The sequence below is a fragment of the Oenanthe melanoleuca genome, chromosome 9 (genome assembly GCF_029582105.1).
Source record: "Oenanthe melanoleuca isolate GR-GAL-2019-014 chromosome 9, OMel1.0, whole genome shotgun sequence".
Classification (NCBI taxonomy): Eukaryota; Metazoa; Chordata; class Aves; order Passeriformes; family Muscicapidae; genus Oenanthe; species Oenanthe melanoleuca.
This window is the reverse complement of record NC_079343.1, coordinates 1,276,148-1,288,316: the sequence shown is the minus strand read 5'-3', so window position 1 is coordinate 1,288,316 and position 12,169 is coordinate 1,276,148. Positions and strand designations below refer to the sequence as shown.

The window sequence follows — 12,169 nt, the reverse complement described above, 5'->3', positions numbered from 1 at the left end:
AAATGAAGTCATAAAAACAAGAACAACTTCTGCATCCCCTGGATGTCAGGATTTAGCCTTCCTCACACTTAACCTACTGAATCTGAGCCTTTGTTCTCCTGCAAGCACAACGTGTTACCTTCTGTATGACACAGGAAAAACCACTCCATAGGCATAGCATATTACTTCTTGTCAGAGCAGCAGCCTCACATAAATGAAGTCTTTCAAAAAGATGGAGGTGTGGGACTGAAGGCCAGCAAGAAGAAATGGTACACATCAATCTTCAGCTACAGCACCAGGAACACACACATGTGCTACAGTACACAGCTACAATGGGATGGCTGGTCTGTCCCCCATTAGGGGTCTAGGCAGAAAGAGAGGATACAAAAGAGTGGAGATTTTAAGACCAGGCCACATCTCCAGGAACTAATAATGAGGCTGAGACAAAGGAGGCAGTGCCAAGTCTCAGACTCTTCAGAATGCACCTACCCCTCCTCTCTTGAGGGAAGGCTCTTTAAGAGAAAGAAGAAAAGCAGCAGCAAATGACAATCCTTCCAGCCTTCACACAAGCCTGCATAACAGAATGTAACATTTTTCTCTCCAATAGGAGAGGAAAAGCATCAGAGGAAACTACTGTGGTTCACTGCAAGACACCTGTAACATACCACATGGTGGCAAAGGAGTAGAAGATGCTAATTATTAAAGAATATCAGAACTAAGATGGCAATTTAATTAAGACCCTTTAAAGCAATAGTGTCAAATCTAGGTGAAACAATATAGAGGAGCTGGCCACACTCTGCTTAAAAACACAGTTGAACATGAAAAGATTGTGACTAACTCCTGTATGAGACTCTGGATGCCAAGAATGACACATAATAGTTAAATAACGCTGGGAGAGGCTCCAAGGAGGGCACTCAACCTCTGCCACACAATTCACTAGGTGGGATGCAGCTGCACACAGGCTGAACTTTGAGGTCAGATACTGTACAACTGTAAAATCAAGCATGCCAGGTGAGAAGTAAATGACTCTGGGCTGGTACAGAGCCTGAAGTAGCAAGACATCCATCTAAAGGAAACTGCACTAGCATAGGAACTTGTCCTAGTGTGGGTTGAAGAAGAGGCAGGAAAGCCAAAATATATTCTCCATGCCTGAAGACACAAAGTTCCTCAGCTTCATTAAGTGACACTCTGCTCTGTAAAGATCTGCATGGACAAGCAGAGACAGAACTACTTGTGCAGTATTGAAGGCACTGTAAAAGAATGCAGTGTCCCACAGTTCCAAATCATTTTAAATATCATTATCAGCTGCCAGTGGTGTAAGCAAACCAACCAACAGGACACACACCTGTTCAAAGGTACATAAATTACCCTTTATCAGAGTATAAACTACCAAAATAATTCCTAATTGATTCAGTTTCGACAGCTGTAAATTCCCCCTTTCCCCCACTTTCAAACACAGTGTAGCAACTAGAACATCACAACTGTACCTTTTCTGCCTTTTTGTCAGAGATGTCTTGTTTTTCTAGAACTGCCATGCTCTCCTTCAGGTTTTTCACTATGTCTGCAGGAGACTTGTGGGACTTGCCAAAGGGGAATGGCATGATTGCAAACCACAAGGTCTTCCTTCTATGGCTCCTGCTTCACCTGGAAAAGGAGGAGAAAGAAAGTACATCAAAAATAGAAACCTGAGCTCTGTATAACAACGCACACAAAGATCAAGAGAGAGCAGCAAAGGTATTCATACATAGAATAATGATCCTTGACAGAAGAACTAGAAGCTTGTCATGACAAACTTAAATTCTTGTATTTCATTTTCTTTTAAAACATAAGATACACAATGGAAGAACTCACATTAAGATCATCACCTTATGCTTCAGGAGCAAATTAAAGAGTACATTCATTATATCCAAAGCCACATACTGCACACATGACATATTGGCAAGACTGACTAGGATCAATTATTCCAATTAATGCTGTCAAGCAAAAAGCCTTCTCACACGAGGTGCCTGACACACAGCTTCTCATGTCTCAGGGCTCTGCAGTGACTGCCCAGGTACAAGCTTTTACCCAGATTCATTCCATAATCAATTTGCAAATGCAAAGCAGACCCCAGAGTCTGCACCTCAGTGCAGGACCTACAAACACAAAGCAGGTGAGGCTACAGACAGCAGCCCATTCCTGCCAAAACACCTGGCATGCCTGGCATCTTCCCATCTGAAATAAGACTGAAATACAGTCTCACCATCACACATTTTATGGGAAATAAAATTTGATATCTAGCAGGGATACATACAGCACTTGGAAACATTAAAACCAACATGTGATGTGTATCTTTCTCAAAAAGATAAAACATGTTTTACAGGAGAGTTTCCTTCCCTAAAAATATCTGTCTCTCAAATCCAAACACATTTATTCTTCTGCATATTTACATGTATTTACTTTTATGCACACACACACACATATATATATACTCTCTTCTGTGTACAAAATAGAAAAGTACTACTGGAATAAATGAGTGTACTGTAGCTTTAGTTACTAAACATATTTAAACACCCACATTTAAACAATAATAAAAGCTTCTTACAAGTGAATTCCATAAAGTAATAAAGCATACTTCTACAAGTCTAATCTAGACAGAAAAGAACAGGAAATCCTCCATTAAAAATGCTGACAGTGCTACTTCTGCTAGACACAAAAGACAGCTGAAGCTGCAGAGCAGAGCCTGCACTGTCATTCCAAAGAAGGGGTATTACACTGAAACTTGGATTTCTATCTTCTTGCAGAGTCTGTGTAGTGTGTAACAAGTCAACTCTAACTAGCACAAGTTGAAGCTTCTTATCTGACATGATGCACTTTGCTCCATGATTAAAATACCAGCTCATCCACCAGGAACTCCAAAATGTTACTCCTGATCTTATCCAACAGAGTTTTGATCATGGATGAAAAATCCCAATGCAGTGCTATTTTTGAGTTGTTTTTATTTTTCAAACAAGGAAGTTTGGCTGGCACAACGACAACAATTTAAAGGGTAAGAACAGAAGAACTCAGATCTTTAGCCAAGTAAATTTCCATAAGTAGAGATTTCAGGTAAGCAGTTACAGAGATCCTAGGTTCACAGTTCCATGCCTGCAACTGACTTCACAAAGCATAAAGCAGGTAGTTTTAATTAGATTGCTTCCAGATAAAAGTATCAGCAGGAAGCTTGGAACAAGACCTTCCACCAGCCATTTCCATTATTTAACAGATCACAAGGACTTTCTGTTGCATTTATTTTGTAGTGTGCGTCATTATAGTAATCTCTTATTCACAATCTGCACAAAGGGGCTCTAACACTGAAATTACAAATGCAGGAGATAAAAAAAGAGATCAAAAATTGCCCACAGGTCATTCCTTTGACAAGAGAATTTTGCCTCAAACTTTATCTCATCTAGTGGAATGGAAACCTGCCTACAGGAAAGCACCACTACTGACTGTTATTTAATGAAAATACAATGGCATTTAAAACAATATTTAAGGAAAATTTTGCTATTTTCACACAGGATTTTTTTCCTAGAAAGACACAGTGTGAAAATAAGCACAATTTCCCCATAACAGAGATGACACACCTCAAGCATCACAGCAACATTTTAAATCTTCTCTTTATCTCTCCCTTTGATTACTACTTCTACCAAATTAAGATGAGCCCTGAAAACAAATCTGGATTCTTTCGTGTTTGCATATCATCACTGATAATAATTGTATTTAACAACTACTCTGTCTATTCATTCTGGAAGATGGCTATACCCATGTAACAGAAAAGGAGTGGCTCGAGAAATTGCCAGTCTTAATTCCTTGGATTATGCATTCAAACAGGAGCAAATCCATTAGGAATCAGCTCAGAGAACTAAAATATATGGAACCACAAAATGTGGTATGAGAGGAATATACAAAGAAAATAAATCAAACCAAAGAAAACAGCTCTGCACATTCATTTTCTAGATCAGAACTATGCTACTTCTTAAGTCTAAAAAACTACATGGACAACACAAAACCTAGGGAAATATGGGATACTGATAAACAACTGTCCTCATGTGTGCCCAAGGTCTAGGCTTGCAAAACTTGATTTGCCTCTAGACAGTGACAAAGTTTTTCTTTAAATTAACAATGGTCTACAGCCTTGACTTATTCCTGAAACCTTCCATGTTCTGTGTAAATCAGATATATATACATACTCCAGTCATACATAAACTACACTCTATGTACTAGCATATCTAGTAGAAAATAATCAATTAATAACAGTTCACTAGCATACATTTATATTAAACATTTTCTCCCAGTCCAGGTAAGTTCCTGTACAAATCTCTCACAAGTAATTTAGAAAAATCAGGAATGACTGTCAGCACCACTAAGAAGAAAATCTACATCCTTGATTAATGAAGGTGACATTTTGCTTCAAGGTATTTCTTTTATTATATAAAATGGAGTAAATACATAGTTTATGCCATTGCAATTTTATTACTGGAAGGAATCCAATGGCACTGCTGGGAACACCATCTGAGGCCTCAAGACTGAAGATCCCACAAACCCTGAAGCAAAATTCTGTTACTGAAAAACCTGTGCCACATCCTGCCAAAAAAAAAAAAAAAAAAAAAAAGAAAAAAAGGCAGGAGCAGTGCTTTGTCTCTCAAAGCTGTACTTGATGCAGGAGAACATAGACAGGCTGTTCCTTTTTCAGCCCAGCAAAACTACCCCCAGCAGCACTCTGTGCACAATAGACAATGACAACATCTGTGTGGGATCGGAAAGAGCTGCCACCACCCACATCTGCAACACAAGAAAAAAAGGGAACAACATCAAATGACATTTTCTGTAAATAAGAATAGGCCTTACATCATGTCAAATGATAACTGATTCACAATATTAGCACCTGGTTTCCTTGCAAATTCAGGATAAAACGCTGATTGTGGCAAAACAAAGGATCATAGGATTCCTGAAGAGTTAAACTGCAGTAAGTACATGGCCAGCTCTGTGCTCTGCTGGGCTGCTTTGCTTTATCTGCCCTTCCCAGAAACCTCACGTTATCCATTTGTTAAAGAGGCCATGGACAACATTATACAAACCTCAGACTTTCTCAGGCATGCATTTTATTTCACCAGCATTCAAGTAGGCCAAAAGTAACAAAATTTAAGGTCCTCAAAGCATTGGGGTCACAGCCACAATTAGAACTCTGTAGTGATGTTACCAATCCCAATGGACCATCAAACAACAGCATGGCACATGGCCAAACACCCAGAGACTGCAGCTCCACTGACACACTCGGGCACACTGGGACATTTGGGCTTTTGTGATAACCAGAGATAGTAGCCCCACTGTTTCAGATAGTATATAACTTCCAGCTCTGTCAATGCACCTGGCATCCATGCAGTTTGCTTTATCTATAAGGCTTTGTATTTTTTAATTCACTAGATTGACCAAACAATCAATAATGTTCAACTTAAATCTAACACATTCCATATATAAGATTTTAAAGTGTCTGCTGAGCTAAAAAAAACCCCCAGCATTTCTCTGTGAGGACAACTCTCCTGCAGAAAAAAAAAAAAAAAGCGCCACAGGAACAAATCCAGGAGCATGATAAACAAATTCCTTTCCTTTAGTTAATTTAAATTCTCCAAAGAACAGCTACACTAGGCTGGACTATGGTCTGTCATGCAGATGAGCTTTTTTATTTGAAGGGTCAGAAAATATCCTAACTCTATAGCAGAAGTGTGTGCCACCGTTTAAAACATGATTACTTACTAGTAAAAGTGTTTTTTTCTGTTGTAAGAAAGTATGATTTTGTTAATGTGAGATGCCTGCATTACTATTTTCAGAACAATATAGGTACAAGCAATAGTACAATTACACTCCTGACTGCACTAGCATGTGTAGAGTTACTCCAATAACAAATGAATTTGTTCTCACCAACACAGACTTTTAAAGGCAAGAAGGGAAAGGAATTAAATTGAACAGAAAGCAATACCAGCAGCATAAGTAAACTCAAGCCTTTCTACTTTAGACACACCATGAATTTACCACAACATTAAGTTTAACCTTTTTCTGTCTGCACTGAAGTATAATCCATAAATAAAGCATAATTTAAGCATACACACATATTCCAGCTCCAGAGAGCAAACCACTACCTATTCCCATGCAAAATGCTACTTAACTAATGTAAAAAACCCCTACATTTTGTGAAACAAACAGGTGCAATAAACTCAATCCTTATTCTATTATGACCTTCACCGTTTAATTGCACTAATATTAAGTCCTGGTGCATCTTGTTGCCTATACACATCAAGAGTTTAAGGTGACTGCTTTTGTAACCTCCTAATGAGGAAAAGAGGAGGAAAAAAACCCTTCAGCTATTTCCTGGATGCAACTGCACATGTTTAAAAAATCTAAGCATAGTGAGAAAGCCCATGTAACATCCATTTAATGTGCATGTAAGAAGAAAACTGCTGCAGATCAAAGAAAACCAATGTAATTTTAGTAAGGCCAAATAATTCCCAGTGAGGCTCCCCAGGGCCGATGAGCCACTGCTGCTGGGGAGGTCCCGTTCCCCCTCTGGTCCCAGCACCACATCCCTTCCCCTGTTTTATGCCAGGGCCAGCTGACCTGTCCATGAGCTGAGCATTCATCAAGCTACAAAAAAAGCTACCATGTAAAATGAATATAAACAATGAGTAGTGTAGGGAATGTAGAAAAAACATCCCTTTGAGGAGCAAGTAGCTGTCAATCAGCTCTGATCTCTCCAGAAGAGCACTCCATGGTAAGGCTGGAGCTGAACCAACAGCAGGGCTGGAGGGGCAAGGTCACTTTCCATCAGTTATTTTGAGAAGCCTGATATTTGTCCCAGTGCCCGGCATGCTGACTTAACAGACCAAAATGGGAGAAGACAAAGCCAACAAAAATTAGAGACAATAAATAAAAATTCTGAAAGGTTCTTAAGACAAACCAGTACAGGGCACCCTAAGCTGTGAGCCAGCCCCAGCCCAAAGAAGGGAGGAGGAGATGCTGAGGCAGTCAGGAGTGAAAGGCACACCAGCTTCTCCTCCTCCTCCAGGTAGGGGGAAGCTGCCAACTTCTATCCTTAAATCATTCGTGTGTCAATTATCTTCCACAGTGCTAATAACACATAGGAGAATGGCTTAAGCAAATACACCTAAATAAACTAATGAGTCTACAAAGGCAAAATACCAAGTTTCTCAGTAAACAGTTGGGGCTGCACTGCATGTGGATTTTTAATTGACAATTTATCAACCTATTGCTGACACAACATGTGTATCTTGCTAAAAAGGGGCACATTAATATTTTAAAAATATAATACAGCAAGTTCATGTTTGTCTTGATAGACCTGATTTCCCTCAGAACTCACTCTTTCACTGCATGCTTCTTGGATTAATAGGGACCATTAAGGCAGTATTGAAAACAGTAACATAAATCAGTTTTCTTCAAGTGTAATTGCTACAATGTTAGCTCAGCTAGAATTCACCACTGTGAAGTCTGGTTAGAATGATAAAACCAGAAAGAGATCGAGAAATTATGCATTTTTAAAAGCACTGTCTCACACTCAGACATGCCCAGCATCCCAAAGGAAGACTGACAGCCATGTCTTTGATCCAAAAACCATTTTTTATGCAAGCTACCATGCTCCTTGCAAAAAAAAAACAAAAAAAAAACAAAAACCTGTGAGTACTTCAAAGCCAGAAGCAGCACCTCATTAGCTATTCAACCCCCTTGTACAAGATTATGAAATGTCACCAGTTATCAGAGTGTAGAGGAAGCTCCTGCCTGTCCTTCCTGTGAGTGTGGTTTGTCCCAGTACATGCAGCAGCAGCACAGGACAGCAGCCAGGTGCCACTGGGAAGCATCTGGAATATTGCTGCCAGCTCATCACTGCAAATTCCTGCCTACCCTGCCTTCCTGAAAGGCCTTACCACTTCTGATTGCACAAGTGTAGTGACCAAGGGCAGCAGCCATCATTTCCTTCAGTCTGTTATTTCAACTGAGTGCTCACATTCCTCATTAAAACATTCTTGCACATTTTTCATGTGCTGTGTTCTACTACATCTTTCAGTATCCCTTATTCTGGATAGATGGTTTCCCACTAGATTAAAAGATTTTCCAGAGCTTCAGTATTGTACCAAAGCAGTTCTTTACTTTTCTTTTGGATATGTTAAACAAATTGAAACACAACAGCCTCTCATCCAAAATATGTGTCTAAGTAGCACAGTTATTAATACAAGCTCACCTGCAAAACCTCCCTGTCACAAAGGAAATGAGACTGATAAAGAGCAGGAGCCACACCACAATGTGTTTCAGGGCTCCAGCATGAATTGCTCAGTGTAACCATGTGCTTGTAAATGGTAATTACTGGCAAAATTTAATGGTATAGTCCAGGTCAAAAGCATTTTTGCTATCTTCTAAATACTTCCACACACTTTTCAGTTTTTCTTTCAACATAGCTTTAAAATGTGGATAAAAGAATGACACCAATGATCTGTTTGGAACTGCTGTGATAATTTTGTGAGGAACATAATTCATACACACAAGTTTCCTTGAAGGACAGGCATGTTCATCTCACCTTTGGCATGTCCCACCCAGCACAGAACACTAGCATCTTTCTTAAAATTCCCTGCTAACTTGTTCTACCAAGTCTGCAGCACACAAAAGCTTTAATGTGATTCAAAAGCTGTTTCACAACTCTGCATCACAGAATTATTTGTGGTGTAACCCCCTTAAAGATTAAGATGGAAAAGAAATCCCCTCTTTAAATATGGCAACTTAATTCAGGGAAAATTAAAATCATGAAGAAAAAATTCCCACCGGTAACACAGAAGAACAGTGAAGTGAACAAAAAAAAATTAATACAATGGATTCAGAAAAAAAAAAAGGTAAAATTGGAAAATAAATTTCTACATAAAAATGAAAATAATGATGTGACATAGCTTCTTACTTTCTGAAAATTTCCAAGCAATTAAAACCATGGCAGCTAATAGCCCTGCTTGTTTCTTTAGCACCAAATGCCATCTGATTCCTTTCATTAAGCAGGCTTCTCTCCTGCCATTCAATTAATTTAATGATCCTTCTGCCTCTTCAAGGGCCTCCTTCTTCAGCAGACACCTGCACTATGCTGGACAAAAAGGGCAGCTACTGCCACTGGGCTCCACTAGCTCACTGCAGCTCCCTAAAACTACATGATACTCTGATTGGTACATTGTTATAGAAATTGCAGTTTAGCACACAGCTACATAAACATTAAGTAGAAACTGATTTTAAATATTACTGCTGCTTTTAAGGGGCTTCAGAGATCCAGCATAAGCAGAAAAGCTTGTTAATATTAAATCTCAGAATGTGAAATCCCAGCCTGTCTTCATGTTGAAGGAAATCTTATGACTCAGCTTTTTTCCCTGGTGTGCTGTTTAGAGTTACCCCACCCATCCATTTCCTCACAAACCTTACTGCTATATTGCAATATGGTATACAGACAGGCATGTGAATGCCTCACCCATTCCTTCGGAAGTATATTTAAGAATTATTAAAAACAATAATGATACTACATTTTATCACAAAAAGCAACTACTGTCTCTAGCACACTGTGCACAAAAAACCAAAGAACTTACCTGGAGCTTCAAGAAAAGTTGTCAGACAATATGCCCACTTCTGCCCAGGTAGAAGCCAAAACAATTTTCTCCTAACCTGGTATTACAGTCACTACTGTTGGCTCAGTTGCCAGCACTGCATCATCACAAACCCCAGAATATTTGTTACATGACAAAAAATGCTGCAATTCTGTACATGGCACGCTACCCACCCCTGGAAGCAAAAATGCAAAGCAGGAGTCTCCTTTGTAACTATTTCTAGTCCTTAGCATGTATTACTCCCATTCCTTTCCAGAGGTTCTCTTGGCACCAGATTTTCTGATACACATTTAAGGGTCAATTTTGAGAGTTAAGTAGTGGCAAAAGTGGAGGCTTTTGAAGGATACTGCAGTTTAATCTCTGATTTATTTCACATTATGAAATATGCCTAGAGTTCACACATTCCAGTAACTCAAATCAGCTGTGTGAGTGTGAGAAAGTACCCAGGTGAAGGACAGGAAACCCCACCAGCACCACAACATGAGCACTGAGCCCAAACCAGAAAGCTGGTGCAATGAGCAGGGGGAAAACATCACTTTAAACACGAGCTGGTTACATAAGGAAGGATGATGAGAATCCCAAGTACCAGCACAAGGGAAGTGCATGTGCACTTTTGGGGCGTTTTGTTTTGAACAGAAGTTGAGAACAATTAAACTGCAAGAATGGGTCTTGGATTGCTCCAGCCACAATCCTCTAAGGCACAATTTTCTTTAGAGAATATTCTCTCAAACAAAAACCTACACTCAGTAAAGCCATTCTCTAGTAGCACAAATAACAAAGCCTGGGGGAAAAAACCCAACAAAATTAATAAAGTATTTACCCAAGTACAATTTCAGTGAGAAGTGTATCACTTCCAGAACGAGCTTTAAAGAAACTGAACCATATTTTTCCCATGGTTTCTTTACTTTCTTTGGAGACAATATTCTGTGGCCTGTTAGAAACTTCTAATGCTCAACCTACGTTTATCAAAGTTCAACACAACAAAGCTCTTAATCTAATTTACCTTAAGGTCAACAAATTTTTAACAAACAACCTACAAAAGAATAATATCACTTAAAGAACAACAATATTAAAGCATTAAGATTATGAGCAGTAAAACAGTGACCCTGATACAGCCCAGGAACATCCTAAAAACACTGATTTAGGAACTGGGAAGACACCAAGGAGCAGCTCTCTTCCCATAATGATTACTACTGGTCCCTGCCATAGGCAGCATGGAATGAACTCCATCCATCTCTGCTTTGCCACACTCTACGTGTGAAGGCTTCCCTTCCAAAATAATCCATTTGGGAGCTCACAATTAAACACTCTTTATGTTATACCACTGTGGACTTCACCACAGTTCCATAAGCTTTACAAATCAGCTGGGATGGCAGGCAAACAAGCATAGTTTAACTGCTTAGGTTCACTTTTGTGCATCAGCTGGGCAGAAGTAGGGCTGAAACCCAACAAGCACAGCAGCCTGCGCTGCAAAGAGCTGGTCACGCTCTGCAGAGGTGGCTGAAACCACAGCTCACTCCTCAATTCTGCCACTGTCACCTCAACTGCGAGATCTCAGCAGTGTGACACAAAGATTAACATGTAAATCACTGGGAGATCAATACTCATGAATCTGAGCAGATTCTGGCTACATGAAACCAAGACAACTTGGTGCACGATCCAATGATCCTCACGTCCTCTACAAAAGGGAGTTCCTGACAAATAACCTATGGGAGTTATGTACTGAGTCACAGAGAAAGCAGGAGAGGGCAATCAATAAACGACTGAGAATCATGACACCACCATTACTGGGAATCTTTTCCCTTTAGTTCATTACATCCTTATTCAGTAAAGGAAAAGAGTTGTTCAGGGCTTTTTCCCTTAAATTATCTCTTACCTAGTAGAAGGAGCTGAAGCAGAGGCAATATCTGTGCTGATCCATACGTCATTATCCGTATGACAAATTTGCTTTCTGTCATGCAATTTTTTTTTTTGCCGTGGTCCCTGGCACTTAAAAGACAGTTTTGATGACAATACAAAGGGTTTACTGACACAGCTCTGCTAGCAAATCCTACCTAGTGCAGATACAGCTTAGATTAGTAAAAACCACAACCACTCACCATGATAAGAACTGTGCTAGGGCTTTACTGGTTAAGTACTTTTTTAAAGAGTGCTCTTTCCTTCATACTGCCAGACAGCATCAGTACACCATCAATCAAGTGTCCAATTTCCCCAAGTTAGCTGTGTGGAGGTACCTTTTAGTAGAGAACTCTCATCACAGCTCATCCTCAGACAAAACTCCTGCCTCCTCTTGGGTATGCTCTACCAAGGACAATGTGGCTAAGAGGAACACATCACATAACAGTAAAATCAGAGACCAGCCAGGAGAAATTCTTTTCCTAATTACTCAAGACCATGAATTAATTTCACAGGCATCACTTGAAAGACAAAAGAAAAAAAGAAAAATCAATACATTACAGGCCACAACATGCCTGTTATATTCACAGGTGCACATCTATCTCATTGCTAGCAAGACACCAGAGTGAGAAATA

At 39.6% G+C, this 12,169-nt stretch overlaps 1 protein-coding gene across 2 annotated transcripts in view; it reads right to left on the bottom strand.

Moving 5' to 3' along the window:
- CAB39 (calcium binding protein 39) overlaps nucleotides 1–12,169 on the bottom strand; it is a 40,709-nt gene that overhangs the window by 17,859 nt on the left and 10,681 nt on the right. For both annotated transcript variants that reach the window (XM_056498733.1, XM_056498734.1), the window contains one exon: nucleotides 1,467–1,623. In XM_056498733.1, the coding sequence (XP_056354708.1) occupies nucleotides 1,467–1,580 (114 nt within the window). In that variant the 5' untranslated portion in view covers nucleotides 1,581–1,623. The remainder of the gene's footprint in view (nucleotides 1–1,466; nucleotides 1,624–12,169) is intronic.